General features: G+C 40.5%; 1 protein-coding gene across 1 annotated transcript; it reads right to left on the bottom strand.

Moving 5' to 3' along the window:
• On the bottom strand, positions 1-27557 carry LOC139757147 (vitelline membrane outer layer protein 1-like). Its single transcript, XM_071677244.1, has 4 exons — positions 27406-27557; positions 1733-1848; positions 1089-1265; positions 1-546 (listed from the first exon to the last, which is right to left on the bottom strand). The coding sequence occupies exons 1-4, from the start codon at positions 27455-27457 to the stop codon at positions 298-300; spliced, it is 594 nt and encodes a 197-aa protein (XP_071533345.1). The 5' UTR covers positions 27458-27557; the 3' UTR covers positions 1-297.
• Between the last annotated feature and the right edge of the window lie 6 nt (positions 27558-27563).

Here is a 27563-nt window from a genome sequence, read left to right on the forward strand (position 1 = left end):
AAGTATAAATGAGTCTTTCCTCATGGTTTATGGTCGTACCTTCGTGTTATATGGTCTTCCTGTCGTGCACAAGATTAGACAGTATCTAAAACAACCAATGTTTTCAAGAAGTTTAACACCAGTTTTGATATCGATATAAAGATACAGTACTCAAAATAGACTAATGTCAAGTTTATAGAGTACAAAGTGTTTCACAACATTCATTAAAATCTGGAATAGGAATTCTTTAATGTTCCAATAAAAGAGTTTTTTTCTGGTGTTTTATGTATTTGAATATATATGTAGGACCAGGTTGTTTCAAGCAGGTAACTTGCAACAGAGAAACCTGACGTCGTTGAGAGCTGTGTCGTCATTAAATGTTCCTTGATTCTCCTGAACGCGGGTCATGATACCGCAGATCGCTGTACCTTTCCAGCAGCGGGAAGGCCCGAGCCAACGGCCCCATTTGTTGCCCGAGGCTTCTATGTAGTTTGGGTCATTGGTGCAGTACATGCGAAGAGCGTTGGCTGCCGTGTTGTCTTCAAAGGATCCTGCATCAGTGTGACTCTGCAAAGGCCAAACGGAAAGGTTCAAGAAGAGTTATGAGAAAACCAGACAAAAAATGAGCTAGACACTCCATCACGATGGAGAGGTAACTGTAGTAGAGGAGTTAAAGTCTGTCAATGAGTCCAAAGAAGCAGGCGATCATTCAAGAACGTATACATTTGTCCTTCCTGTCGAACGGCTGCACTTTTTTTTGCACATCCTCGATGATTACAGCAAGTGGATGTGTGATACTTTAAGTCTATGCTGTACAGTTGTTGAAGCTCATGTGAAAGGAGCAAAAATCATAGAGAATACGGTAATAAAAACAAATGTTGCAGGCGAAATTAACTTCTAAAGTGCGTATGTGCTACAGCGGCTCACGTAAATTATGTGAAAGATGTAAAAAGTGTATCCTGTATCCACTACTGAAGAAGTACAGTTGCAGATACTTCAACGGATGAAACAGCATTTACCTATAGGTCACAGGGGATACAACAGTTAGATTTGCAATGATTTCGTGACAGCTGGAATAGCAACCACGTAAACATTGGATTAATTGTTACCTTGAGATCGTAACCATTGAGATAACCAGAAAGACAATGGTGGGAGCCCGTCCAGGATCCTCTGCTCATAGAAGAGGAGGTGACTTCACCAACATGGGACCCAGCAGGAGTACGGCAGAACAGCTTGATGGCATTCACGCTAGTGTCGTCATCCATGAATCCATGCTCACGCTCTACCTGATGAAGGGAAGATAACCAGAGGGACAAAGTATTCGGGGGTCCTTTGGACCAGCCGATTGTCTTACTACAACTAGACTTTGGGCTGATTTAAGTAGCCCATTCATCATACACTTATCACGGGCTTCCTCTCAGTGGGAACGAGGATAAGTAGCGTGAACGTTAATATATCACACACGGTAAGACTATGTCTTGTCTGACGGACATTTCATGAAACACGCATAGCAACTAACGCCTCTCTGAACCTGCAGAAAGATGACCTAATTACCGATTAGATATGTACATCAGTATTTACATATATAACTCAACCAACAATTAATCATCACTATACATATCATCTATTAAGGACAACACCATTAGCTTGAACCGCAGTTACAGTTAATCAAAACTCACTGTGTTAATCTACCATCCAGTTGGATCAAACTTCACTTGAAGACGTTGTCTGAGTCATGGATGAACAATCTTACCCTTATTTCGAATCCGTAAGCATAGGATCCCTCAGGGCAGGTGTCGGTCTGTCCCCAGAAGCCCCAGGTGGTCGCCCCCAGAGAGTGGATGTAGTCATCAGGATTGTGTACCTGACCTAGAAGGGAAGAAGGGTTTGAAACGCTAAATTATGAACAGTCTGTCTTTTAGTGTATCATATTCAAGAACATCCTACCAAACATAAAAAAAACACTGCGTTATAAGGATGCTTTCCAAGTCAATATGACAAAATTCAACACTCCTAATGACTACAGAATTTGTGCTTGGAATGATCATGGAATCATTATGGAAAATATTCTGGTTTATAGTTTTGGGAATGAGTTTAACCCAACAGCATAAAGCCAAAACGGAGACGACAGTGAAATAGGGCAAAAGATAATTCGGGACAGGTTTTGTCAGATGTTTGCAGTGTATGACACTTTCCTGTACATAGTAATAGTGAAGGATAATTTCCTATTAAAGTAAAAGAAAAGCTAAAGAAAAAAATATCTTTACACTGATCTACATTCACTAAATGGTAACTATCCAGATTTTTCGATGCTTGACGAAACTTTGGATTTCTCTTCTAACCGTAGTTTCCATTGCATGATATCGTTTGAGTGGTCGAGAGTGTCAGGTAACGTCGTTGTTTTGTTTGCTTTCTTTCCCGTAAGAAACAGATTGGCTGAGTAAATGAGGTAATCACATATTGCCTGTAAAACATGCAGTACGGTCACACCTAGAGTTATCAACGTTCTAGAACTAGCATATAATACTCTTATAGAAACTGGTATTATGAGGGAAATTGTATCTTTATTTGCAGTATTCCCATTTATTGTCATAGGATTCATCAAATGACAGCAGAGCCATTATACCCCCTAATTATGCTGATCGACGAATTCTGACCTATTTTATGTTTCAGTGATAAAACCTGTCTCCCTATATGAATTTTGGGACGCTGAACACAAAAATGACAATGAAAATGCTCGATTGGCAACGGCTTTTGAAAAGAATTAGTCTTACGTTTTATATGTGTTACATTTTCATTGTGATACAAGGTTCAGTTACTGGCTTACCATGATGCAACACGACGCCTCTTTTCAAGTCGCTCGCGCACAAGTCCTGGAGCATCCAGCAATAGTCTCCTAACCTCGCTGAACCATTCCTCTATCACCTACATGTCTTGCTGGAAACTTTCGCCGTGCTTATCCCTCACTGCCTTGCAGTTGGCTGGAAAAAATCCAAGTGTGGGGGAAATGTATCTTTAAAGATAATTTCTTGTAGTTGTCAGCCTTGAGTCCACGGATTCCACGCTGCCTTCCCGTCACCAGTGAGGATCCGGTCGAACTGCTCGTCTCTGAAGAGCTTACGGATCTGTTGACCGACGAAAACACCTTCCTTGATTTTCTCCTCACTGGGTCTTTGGAATATCCCATTGGCGTACCTAAACACCGGTCAATTTTTATCCATAACCTTAACAGAGCTCTTCATAAGGCCCAATTTGTTGTTCAGAGATGGAAGCAAAATCTTGGTTCCAGAGACTGTCGAGAAGCCCAGTCCCTGTTGTTGTAATGGGAAGTCTTTGCTCGACTGTCCTATTCACACAGGGAACTGCAAAACTTCGTGTACCCTTACTGCAGTCCAAGCAGGATGGCAACAACCTTCGCGTTGCCATTGTTTGTGCCGTTAAGAGATGCTTCATGAAGCATCTTTCGAACCGCATATGGACTGCATGACCAACACGAATTGACTGCAGCTCATTGCCATTATGCAGCAGAAGAGCTTTTAGACTCAACGTTGACGAGTCTATGAACACTCTCCACTCCTCAGGGTTATGATTATTATTGAGGGCTGCCATCAGACCATCTTCATCCTCGCAGACGAAGACGTTACCTTCTTCCAAAAAGAAGGGAGCGAAGTCTTTCGGACGGGCACGAAACACAGACACTGTCACATTTTCATCAAGGAGATTCTGCTGTTCCAGTCTCGAGCCCAACAGCTCTGCCTTATTCTTATACAGTTCCAGATTTCTGACGATGTTGCTTAATTCATTTTGCTTGTCCCTGAGTGGTTTAGCAACCGTTACGTTAGGTGCGAAATCAATATATGTTTATGTTAATGGCTCATATGTTTCACAAAATTTTGTTACCCTGTTCCTTCTCCGATTCCAGGAAATATGAGTCTGAGGGTTCCAGAACGGGAAGACCTTCACCGTGGGATAGCTTAAGGTCCACCCTATTTTCTTGGGAATACCTTACCGGACTGGAAACACAGTGGAGAAGTAACAGTCCCTGACCTGATGTGTCGGATCCCTCAACACCAGCTGCATATGTACAGACAGACAGACAGACAATTCGCTTTGCTTCGATAAAATTACATGGTTGAGGATGCAGGATCCATAGGGCACGTTTACAATAATCGATTAAGAACGATTCAAAGGGTTGTTTGCCGTAACAAATGACAAGATGGTTCATGATAAACCAAGAAAATCAATATGATTTACACGTGTCCTGGTCCCACAGTCGCACGATCAGAGACTGTAAACATTCCTGAGGATCGGGTTTTGTCAAGCATCTGTGAGGCAAAATTCACCTCATGTAACAAAAATTGTCTTCACAACAATAATTATCTGCACTGATGACGCGCTTACGAGGCACCCTTGTTAACGCTCGGCAAAGAAATCACTCAGAAATTTGCACAACTGGAGAATACTTTTCAGCAAAAAAAACAGGAAAACCAGCACACGGCACTGCAAGAAGCAGCAAGTATTGTATTGCACTGTATCTGTAAAAAGAAATTGGCTCGCATTCTGATTTACGAAACAACTCCATGACGAGAGGACAACACGAATAGAAACGGTGGGGTACGAAAAATCAGAATTTAGGAAAGTAGGTTGATGCAGTCCCCAGGCGCTGATTGCATCTTCCACTTCCCGTGATCAGGTTGCCAGATCTTTCTTCAAAGCCACGCAATACCAGTGCAAATCGTATATTCTGAAACCCAACCCGTATCTTCAAACCTGGAGCCAATTGATATTTTTTTTTTATAATCATATCCGTGTTCAGTTCCCAAAATTAATAAAGATTAAGTACTTTCATTCTAGAAATATTTTGGCTGTTGGATCTGTGTTATCTGTCTTCGTTGTTTATGAAAACCTTTGCATAATTAAACTTATCATGGGGAACATTTCGTCTGATAGTTTGTGAGTGCGACACACTTTCCATTTCCTTCGCTAGGATTTTCTAAACTGTCTCCCGTTCGTACAGGAATGCTGTTCTTATGTGAGATTTTACATATCATTCCTTCTTTATCTATATGAGATATACTTCTGTACAGAGACCCACACAGCACGGGCAAATAATCTGTCCCAGTCAAAGACATCTAAGGTGGAAGAAAAATTAATATAGGGAAGGACAGCAGAAATTATTCAGGGCTCTGCAAGTGTATGTAGATCTGATTCTTAAAGGAATAGGGGTTATATGAAGAAGACAGAAGAAAGAATGAAGAGAATTCCACAGTTTAGCAGTTCAAGGGGAGGAGGCATCATAACAGCCAACCTACTAAACGAGTTATTTAAGGATGTATATTCCATACTATGGCCTCTTTAATCTCCGTTTAATCTGAATTAGTAGCTGTTGCTAAGTTTTGATCAGAGACATCTTGTCCTAGCAGCTCCCTTAATTAGCGAAGCTGTTCTTTCATCATCACCCCCTGCAGACCAAACTGGGAAGTATTCATATGACTTTGCTATCTTGCTTCAATTTCTGCCGGATGCAAGGAAAAGCAACTCAGAGTAATCAAAAGAAAAGAAAAATAATTTTCTTATGCAAGGTAATGAGAGCTGCAAATAAACTAGTCAAGATTAGACTGCTAAATTGTATCGTCTCTTTGTTCCACTGTCTTAAAGAGTGATAGTGAGCTCGACCTGAGAGAAGAAGTGGCACAGTTCTGAAGCATTTCACATTATGATATATATGCGTTTTTTTTTTTTTTTTATAAGAGACGTGGCACTTTTAACGCTACCAGCCTGGCCATCACCTCATACGCCATCCTTCACGCCCATAATTCTAAAGTAATTTTCCCTTGGGTCAATGGGAAAGGCATTTTCCTTCTTTCTTGTAAGAGGATGTTGTTTTAATGATTTTAACAACAGTTTCATGTCTTTCCGTAGGAAGCTGTGTGGATAATTTTCACCATCTCTGCTATATTATCCCAGTGAACGCAATATTTATTGATAACAGTGGGTGTAACATATGGTTAGCACAAAGTAACCTGTGCGCTAATCTGATGCTAGATATATTATTCACGCTGATGCAATGTAGTTTATATAGAACCATAATCTATCCCAGAGGATAAGTCCACATTTCATACTGCTACTGTCTACCTCATGAGACATCCTAACTTCAGTCTGTATGGTTCTTTCATCATGCCTTAGGTTGCAGCGTGAGAACATAAAGCTACACAGTGTATCAAAATTTTACTAGAATGCTTCATTAACCGTAATCTATCGTCATAACCTTAGGAGATCGTGATCTAACTTTACATTTTCATCAATCTTCAAATGGCAAGTTCTCCAGTATCTATAACGTTAATGAATAGGATGTAATACTGAATAGCAATATTCCATAGCTAAGGATTTTACTCATTCATCCCGATCTGAGAGGAGAAATTTTCATTCTCTTATAGGGATTTGATTTGCTGTATACCTGAAGGTATATGTACTTTGGATATAAGAATCAGTATGGTGGGGTTTTGTGTTGCAGTGTCCCCGCTATCGTTTATTTTACTAAAAGCTTTTGCTTCTAAATCATATATTCTGACTCCACTTAGGATAAAAGTCCTTCAATTATCAATTTATTAAATTCAACCAAGGCAAATTCTAAAGCTGTGTCAAATGAAACTTTGTTCATTTATATATAAATATATATATATATATATATATATATATATATATATATATATATATATATATATATATATATATATATATATATATATATATATATATATATATATATATATATATATATATATATATATATATATATATATGTATATATTTGGGAGACCAAATTGGAGGTGGAAAGATGGAGTGAAAAAGATTTTGAGTGATCGGGGTCTGAACATGCAGGAGGGTGAAAGGCGGGCAAGGAATAGAGTGAATTGGATCGATGTGGTATACCGGGGTTGACGTGCTGTCAGTGGATTGAATCAGGGCATGTGAAGCGTCTGGGGTAATCCAAGGAAAGTTGTGTGGGGCCTGGATGTGGAAAGGGAGCTGTGGTTTCGGGCATTATTGCATGACAGCTAGAGACTGAGTGTGAACGAATGGGGCCTTTGTTGTCTTTTCCTAGCGCTACCTCGCACACATGAGGGGGGAGGGGGATGGTATTCCATATGTGGCGAGGTGGCGATGGGAATGAATAAAGGCAGACAGTGTGAATTGTGTGCATGGGTATATATGTATGTGTCTGTGTGTGTATATATATATGTGTACATTGCGATGTATAGGTATGTATATTTGCGTGTGTGGACGTGTATGTGTATGGGGGTGGGTTGGGCTATTTCTTTCATCTGTTTCCTTGCGCTACCTCGCAAACGCGGGAGACAGCGACAAAGCAAAATAGTAATATAATGAAATATATATATATATATATATATATATATATATATATATATATATATATATATATATATATATTCTTTCTTTCAAACTGTTCGCCATTTCCCGCATTAGCAAGGTAGCGTTAAGAACAGAGGACTGGGCCTTTGAGGGAATACCCTCACCTGGCCCAATTCTCTGTTCCTTCTTTTGGAAAATTAAAAAAAAAAAAAAAATATATATGTATATATATATATATATATGGTAGAGGATGTGTGGATCAGGTGTTTGCTTTGAAGAATGTATGTGAGAAATACTTAGAAAAGCAAATGGATTTGTATGTAGCATTTATGGATCTGGAGAAGGCATATGATAGAGTTGATAGAGATGCACTGTGGAAGGTACTAAGAATATATGGTGTGGGAGGCAAGTTGTTAGAAGTAGTGAAAAGTTTTTATCGAGGATGTAAGGCATGCGTACATGTAGGAAGAGAGGAAAGTGATTGGTTCTCAGTGAATGTAGGTTTGCGGCAGGGGTGTGTGATGTCTCCATGGTTGTTTAATTTGTTTATGGACGGGGTTGTTAGGGAGGTGAATGCAAGAGTTTTGGAAAGAAGGGCAAGTATGCAATCTGTTGCGGATGAGAGAGCTTGGGAAGTGAGTCAGTTGTTGTTCGCTGATGATACAGCGCTGGTGGCTGATTCATGTGAGAAATTTCAGAAGCTGGTGACTGAGTTTGGTAAAGCGTGTGAAAGAAGAAAGTTAAGAGTAAATGTGAATAAGAGCAAGGTTATTAGGTACAGTAGGGTTGAGGGTCAAGTCAATTGGGAGGTAAGTTTGAATGGAGAAAAACTGGAGGAAGTAAAGTGTTTTAGATACCTGGGAGTGGATCTGGCAGCGGATGGAACCATGGAAGCGGAAGTGAATCATAGGGTGGGGGAGGGGGCGAAAATCCTGGGAGCCTTGAAGAATGTGTGGAAGTCGAGAACATTATCTCGGAAAGCAAAAATGGGTATGTTTGAAGGAATAGTGGTTCCAACAATGTTGTATGGTTGCGAGGCGTGGGCTATGGATAGAGTAGTGCGCAGGAGGGTGGATGTGCTGGAAATGAGATGTTTGAGGACAATATGTGGTGTGAGGTGGTTTGATCGAGTAAGTAATGTAAGGGTAAGAGAGATGTGTGGAAATAAGAAGAGCGTGGTTGAGAGAGCAGAAGAGGGTGTTTTGAAATGGTTTGGGCACATGGAGAGAATGAGTGAGGAAAGATTGACCAAGAGGATATATGTGTCGGAGGTGGAGGGAACGAGGAGAAGTGGGAGACCAAATTGGAGGTGGAAAGATGGAGTGAAAAAGATTTTGTGTGATCGGGGCCTGAACATGCAGGAGGGTGAAAGGCGGGCAAGGAATAGAGTGAATTGGATCGATGTGGTATACCGGGGTCGACGTGTTGTCAATGGATTGAATCAGGGCATGTGAAGCGCCTGGGGTAAACCATGGAAAGTTGTGTGGGGCCTGGATGTGGAAAGGGAGCTGTGGTTTCGGGCATTATTGCATGACAGCTAGAGACTGAGTGTGAACAATGGGGCCTTTGTTGTCTTTTCTTAGCGCTACCTCGCACACATGAGGGTGAGGGGGATGTTATTCCATGTGTGGCGAGGTGGCGTTGGGAATGATAAAGGCAGACAGTGTGAATTGTGTGCATGTGTATACATGTATGTGTCTGTGTGTGTATATATATATGTGTACATTGAGATGTATGGGTATGTATATTTGCGTGTGAGGACATGTATGTATATACATGTGTATAGGGATGGGTTGGGCTATTTCTTTCGTCTGTTTCCTTGCTCTACCTCGCAAACGCGGGAGACAGCGACAAAGCAAAATAAATAAATAGAAATATATATATATATATATATATATATATATATATATATATATATATATATATATATATATATATATATATATATCATCCCTGGGGATAGGGGAGAAAGAATACTTCCCACGTATTCCCTGCGTGTCGTAGAAGGCGACTAAAAGGGAAGGGAGCGGGGGGCTGGAAATCCTCCCCTTTTTTTTTTTTTTTTTTTTTTTTAATTTTCCAAAAGAAGGAACAGAGAAGGGGTCCATGTGAGGATATTCCCTCAAAGGCCCAGTCCTCTGTTCTTACCGCTACCTCGCATGCGGGAAATGGCGAATAGTATGAAATATATATATATATATATATATATATATATATATATATATATATATATATATATATATATATATATATATATATATATATATATTGGAAAGGATCACAATTTTGCGCGTGATCAAGATATTCCCATGAGTCCACGGGGAAAATGAAACACCATAAGTTCCCAAGTGGACTTTCGTGTAATAATCACACCATCAGGGGAGACACAAGAGAGAAATATGTCAGTTGATATACATCGAAGAGACGAAGCTAGGACGCCATTTGGTAAACATGTTTACCAAATGGCGTCCTAGCTTCGTCTCTTCGAAGTATATCAACTGACTTATATTTCTCTCTAGTGTCTCCCCTGAAGATGTGATTATTACACGAAAGTCCACTTGGGAACTTATCGTGTTTCAGGACTCATAGTAGTATATATATATATATATATATATATATGTAAGGTATGTGTACAAATAGGAAGAGAGGAGAGTGACTGGTTCTCAGTGAATGTCGGACTGCGGAAGGGGTGTGTGGTGTCCCCATGGTTGTTTAATTTGTTTATGGATGGGGTGGTTAGGGAGGTTAATGCAAGAGTAGTTTCAGAGAGAGGGATGAGTATGCAGTCTGTTAGGGATGAGAGGGCCTGGAAAGTGAGTCATTTGTTCGCCGATGATATAGCTCTAGTGGCTGATTCGTGTGACAAACTGCAAAGGCTGGTGACCAAGTTTGGAAAAGTGTGGGAAAGGAGAAAGTTGAGATTAAATGTGAATAAGAGCAAGGTTATTAGATTCAGTAGGGTTGAGGGACAAGTTAATTGGGATGTAATTTTTTTTTTTTTTTTCTCCAAAAGAAGGAACAGAGAAGAGGGCCAGGTGAGGATATTCCCTCAAAGGCCCAGTCCTCTGTTCTTAACGCTACCTCGCTATCGCGGGAAATGGCGAATAGTATGAAAAAAAAAAAAAAATTTGAATGGAGAAAAATTGGAGGAAGTGAAGTGTTTTAGATATCTGGGAGTGGACTTAGCAGCGGATGACACCATGGAAGCAGAAGTGGGTCAAAGGGTGGGGAGGGGGCAAAGGTTCTGGAAGTGATGAAGAATGTGTGGAAGGAAAGAACATTATCTTGGAGAGCAAAAAATGGGTATGTTTGAAGGAATAGTGATTCCAACAATGAAATATGGTTGTGAGGCATGGGCTATTGATGTAATTGTATGGAGGAGGGTGGATGTGTTGGAAATGAAATTGTGTGAGGACGATATGTGGTGTGAGGTGGTTTGATCGAGTAAGTAATGTAAGGGTAAGAGAGATGTGTGGTAATAAAGAGTGTGGTTGAGAGAGCAGAAGAGGGTGTTTTGAAATGGTTTGGTCACATGGAGAGAATGAGTGAGGAAAGATTGACCAAGAGGATATATGTGTCAGAGGTGGAGGTAACGAGGAGAAGTGGGAGACCAAATTGGAGGTTGAAGGATGGAGTGAAAGAGATTTTGAGCGATCGGGGCCTGAACATACAGGAGGGTGAAAGGTGTGCAAGGAAAAGAGTGAATTGGAACGATGTGGTATATATATATATATATGTATCCCTGGGGATAGGGGAGAAAGAATACTTCCCACGTATTCCCTGCGTGTCGTAGAAGGCGACTAAAAGGGGAGGGAGCGGGTGGCTGGAAATCCTCCCCTCTCGTTTTTTTTTAATTTTCCAAAAGAAGGAACAGAGAAGGGGGCCAGGTGAGGATTTTCCCTCTAAGGCCCAGTCCTCTGTTCTTAATGCTACCTCGCAAATGCGGGAAATGGCGAATCGTATGAAAAAAAAAAAAAAAAAAAAATATATATATATATATATATATATATATATATATATATATATATATATATATATATATATATATATATATATATATATATTATCCCTGGGGATAGGGGAGAAAGAATACTTCCCATGTATTCCCTGCGTGTCGTAGAAGGCGATTAAAAGGGGAGGGAGCGTGGGGCTGGAAATCCTCCCCTCTCGTTTTTTTTTTTTAATTTTCCAAAAGAAGGAACAGAGAATTGGGCCAGGTGAGGGTATTCCCTCAAAGGCCCAGTCCTCTGTTCTTAACGCTACCTCGCTAATGCGGGAAATGGCGAATAGTTTGAAAGAAAGAAATATATATATATATATATATATATATATATATATATATATATATATATATATATATATATATATATATTTTTTTTTTTTTTTTTTCAAACTATTCGCCATTTCCCGCGTTAGCGAGGTAGCGTTAAGAACAGAGAACTGGGCCACTGAGGGAATATCCTCACCTGGCCCCCTTCTCTGTTCCTTCTTTTGGAAAATTAAAAAAAATTGAGAGGGGAGGATTTCCAGCCCCCCGCTCCCTCCCCTTTTAGTCGCCTTCTACGACACGCAGGGAATACGTGGGAAGTATTCTTTCTCCCCTATCCCCAGGGATAATATATATATATATATATATATATATATATATATATATATATATATATATATATATATATATATATATATGTTGGAAAGGATCACAATTTTGCGCGTGATCAAGATATTCAAGATATCAAAATATCAAAATGGTTAGTTTCCTTATTAAGCCCTTTAGTGGGTAAGGTATCAAATTCTAATATCATGAACAATGTAGATTTAGTCAACAAGCTAAACAATATCAATATTTATTTTGATTTCAAACTAGTTAGCTTTGATGTTTCCTCACTTTTCACTAAAGTTCCAGTTGATGACCTTTTAGAATATTTATTTGATGTCTTGGATGATATTCATTTACCTGTTTCAAAGTCTAATTTCATTGAACTGATAAAATTGTGTATAAAAGACTGTGTATTTCAATTTAATGGAGATTATTATGCTCAAAAATTTGGTATGGCAATGGGTAACCCTCTTTCACCTGTACTAAGTAATTTTTATATGGAATTGTTTGAAACAAAATTACTAAAGGATATCCTACCTTCTAATGCAATTTGGTTTAGGTATGTAGATGATGTTCTTTGTGTTTGGCCAACAAATGAAAATTTACAAATATTTCTCCCCTTACTTAACAATTTAGTACCTTCCATCAAATTTACTGTAGAAAATGAAAATAATGGGATGTCACCATTTTTAGATTGCTTGATCCATAGACAAGGAAACAAGTTTAAGTTTAGCATATACAGAAAACCCACCAATGTATGCTCATATATCCATTATTATTCATCTCAACATGACAGAGTTATATTATCATCATTTCAATCTATGTTCCTTAGGGCATTACGTATTTGCAGTCCAGAGTTTATTGATGATGAGTTTGAGAAGATATATTCTATTGGATCTAAGTTAAAGTACCCTAGATCTTTCATTGATAAATCCCTTAAGTTAGCAAAGAAATCATTTTATAGAGTTGAGCCCAAACCTCCCATTGACACCAAGAATCTTTTAGTTCTCCCTTTTAATAATAATTTCACTTTGCTTCCCATGTTGCTTAAATCCTTTAATGTAAATGTTGCCTTTAGCAACTATAATACTATAAAGAATATCTTAATCAGGAATTCACCAGAAAATTCTCTTGGTTGCATCTATAAAGTGTCATGTAGAAACTGTGATAAGTTTTATGTTGGTCAGACGGGTAAGGATCTTTCTGTTAGACTTAAGCAACATATATATAGTATAAGAACAGGACAAGAATCAAATGCCTTGTTTAATCATGTTAAAAACTATGATCATTGTATTGACTGGAGTACGCCATCTCAGTTGTTAACTCTAACTCTATTACCAAGAGAAATATCATTGAATCTTCTATTATTAAATACACAAAGAATTATAATATTAATATTATTGATGGTCTGTACAAATTAGATAACTTTATTGTTGATAAGATTTGTAAAATGATAAGTTTATGAACGCTCGTTGTATGTTTTGGACAATCACATGTTTACCAAATGGCGTCTTAGCTTCGTCTCTTCGATGTATATCAACTGACTGTTATATTTCTCTCTTGTGTCTCCCCTGATGATGTGATTATTACACGAAAGTGTACTTGGGAACTTTTCGTGTTTCATTTTCCTGTGGACTCATAGGAATATATATATATATTGTTTTTCTTCTTTAAACTACTCGCCATAGCGTTAAGAACAGAGGACTGGGCCTTTTTTGGAATATCCTCACCTGGCCCCCTCTGGAAAATTAAAAGAAAAAAAAACAAAAAACAAACGAGAGGGGAAGATTTCCAGCCCCCCCGCTCCCTCCCCTTTTAGTCGCCTTCTACGACATATATATATATATATATATATATATATATATATATATATATATATATATATATATATGCCTTTGTACAATGGCACTATGCACGCATTCCGCCAATCCTCAGGCACCTCACCATGAGTCATACATACATTAAATAACCTTACCAACCAGTCAACAATACAGTCACCCCCTTTTTTTAATAAATTCCACTGCAATACCATCCAAACCTGCTGCCTTGCCGGCTTTCATCTTCCGCAAAGCTTTTACTACCTCTTCTCTGTTTACCAAATCATTTTCCCTAACCCTCTCACTTTGCACACCACCTCGACCAAAACACCCTATATCTGCCACTCTGTCATCAGACACATTCAACAAACCTTCAAAATACTCATTCCATCTCCTTCTCACATCACCGCTACTTGTTATCACCTCCCCATTTACGCCCTTCACTGAAGTTCCCATTTGCTCCCTTGTCTTACGCACCCTATTTACCTCCTTCCAGAACATCTTTTTATTCTCCCTAAAATTTACTGATAGTCTCTCACCCCAACTCTCATTTGCCCTTTTTTTCACCTCTTGCACCTTTCTCTTGACCTCCTGTCTCTTTCTTTTATACTTCTCCCACTCAATTGCATTTTTTCCCTGCAAAAATCGTCCAAATGCCTCTCTCTTCTCTTTCACTAATACTCTTACTTCTTCATCCCACCACTCACTACCCTTTCTAAACAGCCCACCTCCCACTCTTCTCATGCCACAAGCATCTTTTGCGCAATCCATCACTGATTCCCTAAATACATCCCATTCCTTCCCCACTCCCCTTACTTCCATTGTGCTCAAATTACAGAGGTATAAGTTTGTTGAGTATTCCTGGTAAATTATATGGGAGGGTATTGATTGAGAGGGTGAAGGCATGTACAGAGCATCAGATTGGGGAACAGCAGTGCGGTTTCAGAAGTGGTAGAGGATGTGTGGATCAGGTGTTTGCTTTGAAGAATGTATGTGAGAAATACTTAGAAAAGCAAATGGATTTGTATGTAGCATTTATGGATCTGGAGAAGGCATATGATAGAGTTGATAGAGATGCTCTGTGGAAGGTATTAAGAATATATGGTGTGGGAGGCAAGTTGTTAGAAGCAGTGAAAAGTTTTTATCGAGGATGTAAGGCATGTGTACGTGTAGGAAGAGAGGAAAGTGATTGGTTCTCAGTGAATGTAGGTTTGCGGCAGGGGTGTGTGATGTCTCCATGGTTGTTTAATTTGTTTATGGATGGGGTTGTTAGGGAGGTAAATGCAAGAGTCCTGGAAAGAGGGGCAAGTATGAAGTCTGTTGGGGATGAGAGAGCTTGGGAAGTGAGTCAGTTGTTGTTCGCTGATGATACAGCGCTGGTGGCTGATTCATGTGAGAAACTGCAGAAGCTGGTGACTGAGTTTGGTAAAGTGTGTGGAAGAAGAAAGTTAAGAGTAAATGTGAATAAGAGCAAGGTTATTAGGTACAGTAGGGGTGAGGGTCAAGTCGATTGGGAGGTGAGTTTGAATGGAGAAAAACTGGAGGAAGTGAAGTGTTTTAGATATCTGGGAGTGGATCTGTCAGCGGATGGAACCATGGAAGCGGAAGTGGATCATAGGGTGGGGGAGGGGGCGAAAATTTTGGGAGCCTTGAAAAATGTGTGGAAGTCGAGAACATTATCTCGGAAAGCAAAAATGGGTATGTTTGAAGGAATAGTGGTTCCAACAATGTTGTATGGTTGCGAGGCGTGGGCTATGGATAGAGATGTGCGCAGGAGGATGGATGTGCTGGAAATGAGATGTTTGAGGAAAATGTGTGGTGTGAGGTGGTTTGATCGAGTAAGTAATGTAAGGGTAAGAGAGATGTGTGGAAATAAAAAGAGCGTGGTTGAGAGAGCAGAAGAGGGTGTTTTGAAATGGTTTGGGCACATGGAGAGAATGAGTGAGGAAAGATTGACCAAGAGGATATATGTGTCGGAGGTGGAGGGAACGAGGAGAAGAGGGAGACCAAATTGGAGGTGGAAAGATGGAGTGAAAAAGATTTTGTGTGATCGGGGCCTGAACATGCAGGAGGGTGAAAGGAGGGCAAGGAATAGAGTGAATTGGAGCGATGTGGTATACAGGGGTTGACGTGCTGTCAGTGGATTGAATCAAGGCATGTGAAGCGTCTGGGGTAAACCATGGAAAGCTGTGTAGGTATGTATATTTGCGTGTGTGGACGTGTGTTTGTACATGTGTATGGGGGGGGGGGTTGGGCCATTTCTTTCGTCTGTTTCCTTGCGCTACCTCGCAAACGCGGGAGACAGCGACAAAGTATAAAAAAAAAAAAAAAAATATATATATATATATATATATATATATATATATATATATATATATTTTCCCTGGGGTAGGGGAGAAAGAATACTTCCCACGTATTACCTGTATGTCGTAGAAGGCGACTAAAAGGGAAGGGAGCGGGGGGCTGGAAATCTTCCCCTCTCTCTTTTTTTTTTTTTTTTTTCCAAAGGAAGGAACAGAGAAGGGGGCCGGGTGAGGCTATTCCCTCAGAGGCCCAGTCCTCTGTTCTTAACGCTACCCCGCTGAGGCGGGAAATGTCGAATAGTATGAAAGAAAAGAATATATATATATATATATATATATATATATATATATATATATATATATATATATATATATATATATATATATATATATATATATATATATATATATATATATATATATATATATATATATATATATATATATATATATATATATATATATATATATATATATATATATATATATATATATATATATATATATATATATATATATATATATATATATTTTTTTTTTAAATTTTCCAAAAGAAGGAACAGAGAAGGGGGCCATATGAGGATATTCCCTCAAAGGCCCAGTCCTCTGTTCTTAACGCTACCTCGCTAATGCGGGAAATGGCGAATAGTATGAAAAAAAAACATATATATATATATATATATATATATATATATATATATATATATATATATATGTATATATATATATATATATATATATATATATATATTCTAAGTATTTCTCACATACATTTTTCAAAGCAAACACCTGATCCACACATCCTCTACCACTTCTGAAACCACACTGCTCTTCCCCAATCTGATGCTCTGTGCACGCCTTCACCCTCTCAATCAATACCCTCCCATATAATTTGCCAGGAATACTCAACAAACTTATACCTCTGTAATTTGAGCACTCACTCTTATCCCCTTTGCCTTTGTACAATGGCACTATGCACGCATTCCGCCAATCCTCAGGCACCTCACCATGAGTCATACATACATTAAATAACCTTACCAACCAGTCAACAATACAGTCACCCCCTTTTTTAATAAATTCCACTGCAATACCATCCAAACCTGCTGCCTTGCCGGCTTTCATCTTCCGCAAAGCTTTTACTACCTCTTCTCTGTTTACCAAATCATTTTCCCTAACCCTCGCACTTTGCACACCACCTCGACCAAAACACCCTATATCTGCCACTCTATCAACAAACATTCAACAAACCTTCAAAATACTCACTCCATCTCCTTCTCACATCACCACTACTTGTTATCACCTCCCCATTTGCGCCCTTCACTGAAGTTCCCATTTGCTCCCTTGTCTTACGCACTTTATTTACCTCCTTCCAGAACATCTTTTTATTCTCCCTAAAATTTAATTTAAGATGCTCTCTCACCCCAACTCTCATTTGCCCTTTTTTTCACCTCTTGCACCTTTCTCTTGACCACCTGTCTCTTTCTTTTATACGTCTCCCACTCAATTTCATTTATCCCTGCAAAAATCGTCCATTTGTATGTAGCATTTATGGATCTGGAGAAGGCATATGATAGAGTTGATAGAGATGCTCTGTGGAAGGTATTAAGAATATATCGTGTGGGAGGCAAGTTGTTAGAAGCAGTGAAAAGTTTTTATCGAGGTTGTAAGGCATGTGTACGTGTAGGAAGAGAGGAAAGTGATTGGTTCTCAGTGAATGTAGGTTTGCGGCAGGGGTGTGTGATGTCTCCATGGTTGTTTAATTTGTTTATGGATGGGGTTGTTAGGGAGGCGAATGCAAGAGTTTTGGAAAGAGGGGCAAGTATGAAGTCTGTTGGGGATGAGAGAGCTTGGGAAGTGAGTCAGTTGTTGTTCGCTGATGATACAGCGCTGGTGGCTGATTCATGTGAGAAACTGCAGAAGCTGGTGACTGAGTTTGGTAAAGTGTGTGAAAGAAGAAAGTTAAGAGTAAATGTGAATAAGAGCAAGGTTATTAGGTACAGTAGGGTTGAGGGTCAAGTCAATTGGGAGGTGAGTTTGAATGGAGAAAAACTGGAGGAAGTGAAGTGTTTTAGATATCTGGGAGTGGATCTGGCAGCGGATGGAAACATGGAAGCGGAAGTGGATCATAGGGTGGGGGAGGGGGCGAAAATTCTGGGAGCCTTGAAGAATGTGTGGAAGTCGAGAACATTATCTCGGAAAGCAAAAATGGGTATGTTTGAAGGAATAGTGGTTCCAACAATGTTGTATGGTTGCGAGGCGTGGACTATGGATAGAGTTGTGCGCAGGAGGATGGATGTGCTGGAAATGAGATGTTTGAGGACAATGTGTGGTGTGAGGTGGTTTGATCGAGTAAGTAACGTAAGTGTAAGAGAGATGTGTGGAAATAAAAAGAGCGTGGTTGAGAGAGCAGAAGAGGGTGTTTTGAAATGGTTTGGTCACATGGAGAGAGTGAGTGAGGAAAGATTGACCAAGAGGATATATGTGTGGAGGGAACGAGGAGAAGAGGGAGACCAAATTGGAGGTGGAAAGATGGAGTGAAAAAGATTTTGTGTGATCGGGGCCTGAACATGCAGGAGGGTGAAAGGAGGGCAAGGAATAGAGTGAATTGGAGCGATGTGGTATACCGAGGTTGACGTGCTGTCAGTGGATTGAATCAAGGCATGTGAAGCGTCTGGGGTAAACCATGGAAAGCTGTGTAGGTATGTATATCTGGTGTGTGGAAGTATGTATATACATGTATATGGGGGTGGGTTGGGCCATTTCTTTCGTCTGTTTCCTTGCGCTACCTCGCAAACGCGGGAGACAGCGACAAAGCAAAAAAAAAAAAAAAAAAAAATATATATATATATATATATATATATATATATATATATATATATATATATATATATATATATATATATATAGTGATGGGTGATTTGAATGCAAAGGTGAGTAATGCGGCAGTTGAGGGAATAATTGGTAAACATGGGGTGTTCAGTTTTGTAAATGGAGATGGTGAAGAGCTTATAGGTTTATGCGCTGAGAAAGGACTGGTGATTGGGAATACTTGGTTTAAAAAGAGAGATATACATAAGTATACGTATGTAAGTAGGAGAGATGGCCAGAGAGCGTTATTGGATTACGCATTAATTGATAGGCGCGCGAAAGAGAGACTTTTGGATGTTAATGTGCTTAGAGGTGCAACTGGAGGGATATCTGATCAATATCTTGTGGAGGCGAAGGTGAAGATTTGTAGAGGTTCTCAGAAAAGAAGAGAGAATGTTGGGGTGAAGAGAGTGGTGAGAGTAAGTGAGCTTGGGAAGGAGACGTGTGAGGAAGCACCAGGAGAGACTGAGTGCAGAATGGAAAAAGGTGACAACAAAGGAGGTAAGGGGAGTGGGGGAGGAATGGGATGTATTTGGGGAAGCAGTGATGGCTTGCGCAAAAGATGCTTGTGGCATGAGAAGCGTGGGAGGTGGGCAGATAAGAAAGGGTAGTGAGTGGTGGGATGAAGAAGTAAAATTATTAGTGAAAGAGAAGAGAGAGGCATTTGGACGATTTTTGGAAGGAAATAATGCAAATGAGTGGGAGATGTATAAAAGAAAGAGGCAGGAGGTCAAGAGAAAGGTGCAAGAGTTGAAAAAGAGGGCAAATGAGAGTTGGGGCGAGGGAGTATCATTAAATTTTAGGGAGAATAAAAATTTGTTTTGGAAGGAGGTAAATAAAGTGCGTAAGACAAGGGAGCAAATGGGAACTTCAGTGAAGGGGGCTAATGGGGAGGTGATAAATAGTAGTGGTGATGTGAGAAGGTTATGGGGTGAGTCTTTTGAAGGTTTGTTGAATGTGTTTGATGACAGAGTGTCATATATATGGTGTTTTGGTAGAGGTGGCGTGCAGAGTGAGTGGGTTGGGGAAAATGATTTGGTAAACAAAGAGGTAGTAACAGCTCTGCGGAAGATGAAAACCGGCAAGGCAGCGGGTTTGGATAGTATTGCAGTGGAATTTATTAAAAAAAAGGGGGGGACTGTATTGTTGACTGGTTGGTAAGGTTATCTAATGTATGTCTGACTCATGGTGAGGTGCCTGAGGATTGGCGGAATGCTTGCATAGTGCCAATGTACAAAGGCAAAGGGGATAAAAGTGAGTGCTCAAATTACAGAGGTATAAGTTTGTTGAGTATTTCTGTTGAATTATATGGGAGGGTATTGATTGAGAGGGTGAAGGCATGTACAGAGCATCAGATTGGGGAAGAGCAGTGTGGTTTCAGAAGTGGTAGAGGATGTGTGGATAAGGTGTTTGCTTTGAAGAATGTATATGAGAAATACTTAGAAAAGCAAATGGATTTGTATGTAGCATTTATGGATCTGGAGAAGGCATATGATAGAGTTGATAGAGATGCTCTGTGGAGGGTATTAAGAATATATGGTGTGGGAGGCAAGTTGTTAGAAGCAGTGAAAAGTTTTTATCGAGGATGTAAGGCATGTGTACGTGTAGGAAGAGAGGAAAGTGATTGATTCTCAGTGAATGTAGGTTTGCGGCAGGGGTGTGTGATGTCTCCATGGTTGTTTAATTTGTTTATGGATGGGGTTGTTAGGGAGGTGAATGCAAGAGTTTTGGAAAGAGGGGCAAGTATGAAGTCTGTTGAGGATGAGAGAGCTTGGGAAGTGAGTCGGTTCTTATTGACACTCGTCGCCACCCCACCACACATGGAATGAAAACCCCTTTCCCCCGCATGTGAGCGAGGTAGCGCTAGGAAAAGACAACAAAGGCCACATTCGTTCACACTCAGTCTCTAACTGTCACGTATAATGCACCGAAACCACAGCTTCCTTTCCACACCCAGGCCCCACAGAACTTTTCATGGTTTACCTCAGACGCTTCACATGCCCTGATTCAATCCACTGACAGCACGTCGACCCCGGTATACCATATCGTTCTAATTCACTCTATTCTTTGCACGCCTTTCACCCTCCTGCATGTTCAGGCCCCGATCACTCAAAATCTTTTTCACTCCATCTTTTCAACCTCCAATTTGGTCTCCCACATCTCGTTCCCTCTCCCTCTGACACATATATCCTCTATGTCAATCTTTCCTCACTCATTCTCTCCATGTGACCAAACTATTTCAAAACACCCTCTTCTGCTCTCACAATCACACTTTTTTTATTACCACACATCTCTCTTACCCTATTATTACTTACTCGATCAAACCACCTTACACCACATATTGTCCTAAAACATCTCACTTCCAACACATCCACCCTGTTCCACACAACCCTATCTATAGAGCCTATGCCCCACAACCATATAACATTGTTGGGAGCACTATTCCTTCAAACATGCCCATTTTTGCTCCCCGAGATAACGTTCTTTCTTTCCACACACTCCCCAACGCTCCCAGAACCTTCGCCACCTCCCCCACCCTGTCACTCAATTCCGCTTCCGTGGTTCCATCCGCTGCCAAATCCACTCCCGGATATCTATAACATTTCACTTCCTCCAGTTTTTCTCCATTCAAACTTACCTCCCAAGATTACTGAACCTAATAACATTGCTCTTATTCACATTTACTCTTACACACTTTACCAAACTCAGTCACCAACTTCTGTAGTTTCTTACCCGAATCAGCCACCAGCCCTTTATCATCAGCGAACAACAAATGACTCACTTTCTAAGCCCTCATATCCACAACAGACCGCATACTTACCCCTGTCTCGAAAACCCTTGCATTCACATCCATAACAACCCCATTCATATACAAACCATGGAGACATCACGAACCCCTGCCGCAAACCAACATTCAATGGGAACAAATCACTTTCCTCTCTTCCTACTTGCACATATGCCTTATATCCACGATTAAAACATTTCACTGGTTCTAGCTATTTACCTACCACACCATACACTCTTAATATCTTCCACACGGCATCACTATCATCTCTATCATATGCTTTCTCCAGATCCATAAATGCTACAAACAAATCCATCTATTTTTCTAAGCTTTTCTCACATACATTCTTCAAAGCAAACACCTGAGCCACAAATCCTCCACTACTTCTGAAACCACACTGCTCTTCCCCAATCTGATGCTCCGTACATGCCTTGACCCTCTCAATCAATACCCTCCCATGTAACTTCTCAGGAATACTCAACAAACTTTTACCTCTGTAATTTGAGCACTCAAATGGTACTTCGGCATATACGAGCTCTACCGCTGGATGCCTCTTGAGACACCCCCGGACATGATTTTCCCGGTACCTTACTTCGATGTAGACCCCGAGCAGTCGCACCGCGGACGCGTCCTTATACACAATTTGTCGGAGGCGGCTGGAGGCAACTACCTGTGCGAGGTGACTGGGGAATTCCCTATGTTCCTAACCTCCTCTGACAGTGCCCCCTTGACTGTCGTAGATTTGCCAGACGCTGAGCCGAGGATTATCGAAGATGGAGTTGGATCTTACAGGCTTCAGCAGCTGATCACCGTCAACTGTACGTCCCACGGCGCCAGGCCCGCTCCAAACCTCACCTTCTACATCAACAACGAGTCTGTTGACCCTACTTGGGAGATATGGGAGATGTTGTTTGTGAACGAGACGTCGAGGTTGGAGACGGCAGTGAAGAGCCAACAGTTTCCCCTGCGGCTGACCATGGTGCAGCTGGACGCTGTGCGGGTGAAGTGTGTGGCGTCCATCACCGAAATGTACAGGCAGAGCAGCGAGACGACCCTCTCTGTTGAGTTACCCCAAAACTCTAGCTCGGCTCACAGGGGCGTGTGTCGTACAGCATCAGTCAGAAGGTAACAACCCACTCACTAGCTTTCTCCTGCGGTAGCTTGTTCCATTCTCTCAACTCCCTTCTTATGTTGTATTCAGTCTTCCTAATTTTATAACTCATCCTTATAATCTCTCATAATCCTTTTTTTTTTTTTTTTAGCAATATGTCTTTTTTCGTTACACCCCATTTTCTGTGGATTTAGTTTGTTCTTATCTTTTCCTTTTTTCTTATGTTTTACTTATTCTAATTTTGTCACTGATCCTTATAATCCCTTATAACCCTTTCTTTATTAACGAAATGTATTTTGATTTCACTCTCCTTCCTCTGGATATATATATATATATATATATATATATATATATATATATATATATATATATATATATATATATATATATATATATATATATATATCTTTTTTTTTTTTTTGCTTTGTCGCTGTCTCCCGCGTTTGCGAGGTAGCGCTAGGAAACAGACGAAAGAAATGGCCCAACCCACCCCCATACACATGTATATACATACGTCCACACACGCAAATATACATACCTACACAGCTTTCCATGGTTTACCCCAGACGCTTCACATGCCCTGATTCAATCCACTAACAGCACGTCAACCCCGGTATACCACATCGCTCCAATTCACTCTATTCCTTGCCCTCCTTTCACCCTCCTGCATGTTCAGGCCCCGATCACACAAAATCCTTTTCACTCCATCTTTCCACCTCCAATTTGGTCTCCCACTTCTCCTCGTTCCCTCCACTTCCGACACATATATCCTCTTGGTCAATCTTTCCTCACTCATTCTCTACATGTGCCCAAACCATTTCAAAACACCCTCTTCTGCTCTCTCAACCACGCTCTTTTTATTTCCACACATCTCTCTTACCCTTACGTTACTTTCTCGATCAAACCACCTCACACCACACATTGTCCTCAAACATCTCATTTCCAGCACATCCATCCTCCTGCGCACAACTCTATCCATAGCCCACGCCTCGCAACTATACAACATTGTTGGAACCACTATTCCTTCAAACATACCCATTTTTGCCTTCCGAGATAATGTTCTCGACTTCCACACATTCTTCAAGGCTCCCAGGATTTTCGCCCCCTCCCCCACCCTATGATCCACTTCCCCTTCCATGGTTCCATCCGCTGCCAGATCCACTCCCAGATATCTAAAACACTTTACTTCCTCCAGTTTTTCTCCATTCAAACTTACCTCCCAATTGACTTGACCCTCAACCCTACTGTACCTAATAACCTTGCTCTTATTCACATTTACTCTTAACTTTCTTCTTTCACACACTTTACCAAACTCAGTCACCAGCTTTTGCAGTTTCTCACATGAATCAGCCATCAGCGCTGTATCATCAGCGAACAACAACTGACTCACTTCCCAAGCTCTCTCATCCCCAACAGACTTCATACTTGCCCCTCTTTCCAAAACTCTTACATTCACCTCCCTAACAACCCCATCCATAAACAAATTAAACAACCATGGAGACATCACACACCCCTGCCGCAAACCTACATTCACTGAGAACCAATCACTTTCCTCTCTTCCTACACGTACACATGCCTTACATCCTCGATAAAAACTTTTCACTGCTTCTAACAACTTGCCTCCCACACGATATATTCTTAATACCTTCCACAGAGCATCTCTATCAACTCTATCATATGCCTTCTCCAGATCCATAAATGTTACATACAAATCCATTTGCTTTTCTAAGTATTTCTCACATACATTCTTCAAAGCATATATATATATATATATATATATATATATATATATATATATATATATATATATATATATATATATATATATATATATATATATATATATATATATGTATATATATATATATATATATATATATATATATATATATATATATATATATATATATGGACCAACCCACCCACATACACATATATATACATACACATCCACACACGCCAAATATACACACCTATGCATCTCAACGTATGCATATATACATATATACACACAGACATATACATATATACACATGCACATAATTCATACTATCTGCCTTTATTCATTCCCATCGCCACCCCACCACACATGAAAATAACAACCCCCTCCCCCCAAATGTGCGCGAGGTAGCGCTAGGAAAAGACAACAAAGGCCACTTTCGTTTACATTCAGTCTCTAGCTGTCATGCAATAATGCACCGAAGCCACGGCTCCCTTTCCACATCCAGACCCCACAGAACTTTCCCTGGTTTACCCAAGACGCTTCACATGCCCTGGTTCAATCCATTGACAGCACGTCGAACCCCGGTATACTACATCGTTCCAATTCACTCTATTCCTTGCACGCCTTTCACCCTCCGGCATGTTCAGGCCCAGATCACTCAAAATCTTTTTCACTCCATCTTTCCACCTCCAATTTGGTCTCCCACTTCTCGTTCCCTCCACCTCTGACACATATATCCTCTTGGTCAATCTTTCCTCACTCATTCTCTCTATGTGACCGAACCATTTTAACACACCCTCTTCTGCTCTCTCAACCACACTCTTTTTATTACCACACATCTCTCTTACCTTATCATTACTTACTCGATCAAACCACCTCACACCACATATTGTCCTCAGACATCTCATTTCCAGCACATCCACCCTCCCCCGCACAACTCTATCCATAGCCCACGCCTCGCAACCATATAACATTGTTGGAACCACTATTCCTTCAAACATACCCATTTTTGCTTTCCGAGATAATGTTCTCGATTTCCACACATTCTTCAAGGCTCCCAGAACTTTCGCCCCCTCCCCACCTTATGATACCCTTCCGCTTCCATGGTTCCATCAGCTGCCGAATCAACTCCCAGATATCTAAAACACTTCACTTCCTCCAGTTTTTCTCCATTCAAACTTACTTCCCAATTGACTTGTCCCTCAACCCTACTGTACCTAATAACCTTGCTCTTATTCACATTTACTCTCAGCTTTCTTCTTTCACACACTTTACCAAACTCAGTCACCAGCTTCTGCAGTTTCTCACATGAATCAGCCACCAGCGCTGTATCATCAGCGAACAACAACTGACTCACTTCCCAAGCTCTCTCATCCACAACAGACTGCATACTTGCCTCTCTTTCCAAAACTCTTGCATTCACCTCCCTAACAACCCCATCCATAAACAAATTAAACAACCATGGAGACATCACACACCCCTGTCGCAAACCTACATTCACTGAGAACCAACCAGTTTCCTCTTTTCCTCCACGTACACATGCCTTACATCCTCGATAAAAACTTTTCACTGCTTCTAACAACTTGCCTCCCACACCATATATTCTTAATACCTTCCACAGAGCATCTCTATCAACTCTATCATATGCCCTTCTCCAGATCCATAAATGCTACATACAAATTCATTTGCTTTTCTAAGTATTTCTCACATACATTCTTCAAAGCAAACACCTGATCTACACATCCTCTACTACTTCTGAAACCACACTGCTCTTCCCCAGTCTGATGCTCTGTACGTGCCTTCACCCTCTCAATCAATACCCTCCCATATAATTTACCAGGAATACTCAACAAACTTATACCTCTGTAATTTGAGCACATCTCTTATCCCCTTTGCCTTTGTACAATGGCACTATACATGCATTTCGCCAATCCTTAGGCACCTCACCATGAGTCATACATACATTAAGTAACTTTACCAACCAGTCAACAATACAGTCACCTCCTTTTTTGATAAATTCCACTCCAGTACCATCCGAACCTGCTGCCTTGCCGGCTTTCATCTTCCGCAAAGCTTTTACTACCTCATCTCTGTTTACCAAATCATTTTCCCTAACCCTCTCACTTTGCACACCACCTCGACCAAAACACCTTATATCTGCCACTCTATCATCAAACACATTCAACAAACCTTCAAAATACTCACTCCATCTCCTTCTCACATAACTACTACTTGTTATCACCTCCCCACTTGCCCTCTTCACTGAAATTCCCATTTGTTCCCTTATCTTACGCACTTTATTTACCTCCTTCCAAAACATCTATATATATATATATATGTACATAATTCATACTAGCTACCTTTATTCATTCACGTCGCCACCCCGCCACATATGAAATAAGAACCCCGTCTTCCCTAGCATGTGCGCGAAGTAGCGCTAGGAAAAGACAACAAAGGCCACATTCGTTCACACTCAGTCTCTAGCTGTCATATAATAATGCACCGAAACCACAGCTCCCTTTCCACATCCAGGCCCCACAGAACTTTCCATGGTTTACCCCAGACGCTTCACATGCCCTGGTTCAACGGTGCTTCTTCCGTTCCAAGGCTTTTTAATCAGTAACAGGGAACTGCTGGACTTCCTTTGAGTTTGAAGTGAGAAGTTCACCTGTCGCCCACTCACGACAAAACAACCTCGTCTACCTTATATACATGCCCATCAGTGGAAGGTAATTCTTCCAAACTTATGTACGTCCCCTTTACAAGAAGGTAATTGCTTCGAACATGTGTGTCCCATGAAACTTTTCTCTCCAACGACTCACCCGGTGACTGTGACCTATCTACCTACCAGAGGTGATGGCAGCAAGGGTGAGAGTCATCCACGACGAGAGAAAAAACATGATGGACGTCGATCTAGGAAACAGCCTTGACCCTGCGCTCTCGTGCTCTCTTATATATAGATGTATGCCTGCCACCAGCAGGGTCGCCAACTGTGTCCGATGTTCT

This window comes from Panulirus ornatus, chromosome 25, assembly GCF_036320965.1.
Source record: "Panulirus ornatus isolate Po-2019 chromosome 25, ASM3632096v1, whole genome shotgun sequence".
Taxonomy (NCBI): domain Eukaryota; kingdom Metazoa; phylum Arthropoda; class Malacostraca; order Decapoda; family Palinuridae; genus Panulirus; species Panulirus ornatus.

Bases quoted from the DNA above. Each gene is read 5' to 3' on its own strand.
- LOC139757147 (XM_071677244.1), bottom strand. From the start codon at position 27,457: ATGTTTTTTCTCTCGTCGTGGATGACTCTCACCCTTGCTGCCATCACC. The intron at 1,849-27,405 runs GTAGGTAGATAG...CTTCCCTTCTAG, and splicing joins CCTTGCTGCCATCACCTCTG to GTCAGGTACACAATCCTGAT. The intron at 547-1,088 runs GTAACAATTAAT...TGGCCTTTGCAG, and splicing joins TCAATGGTTACGATCTCAAG to AGTCACACTGATGCAGGATC.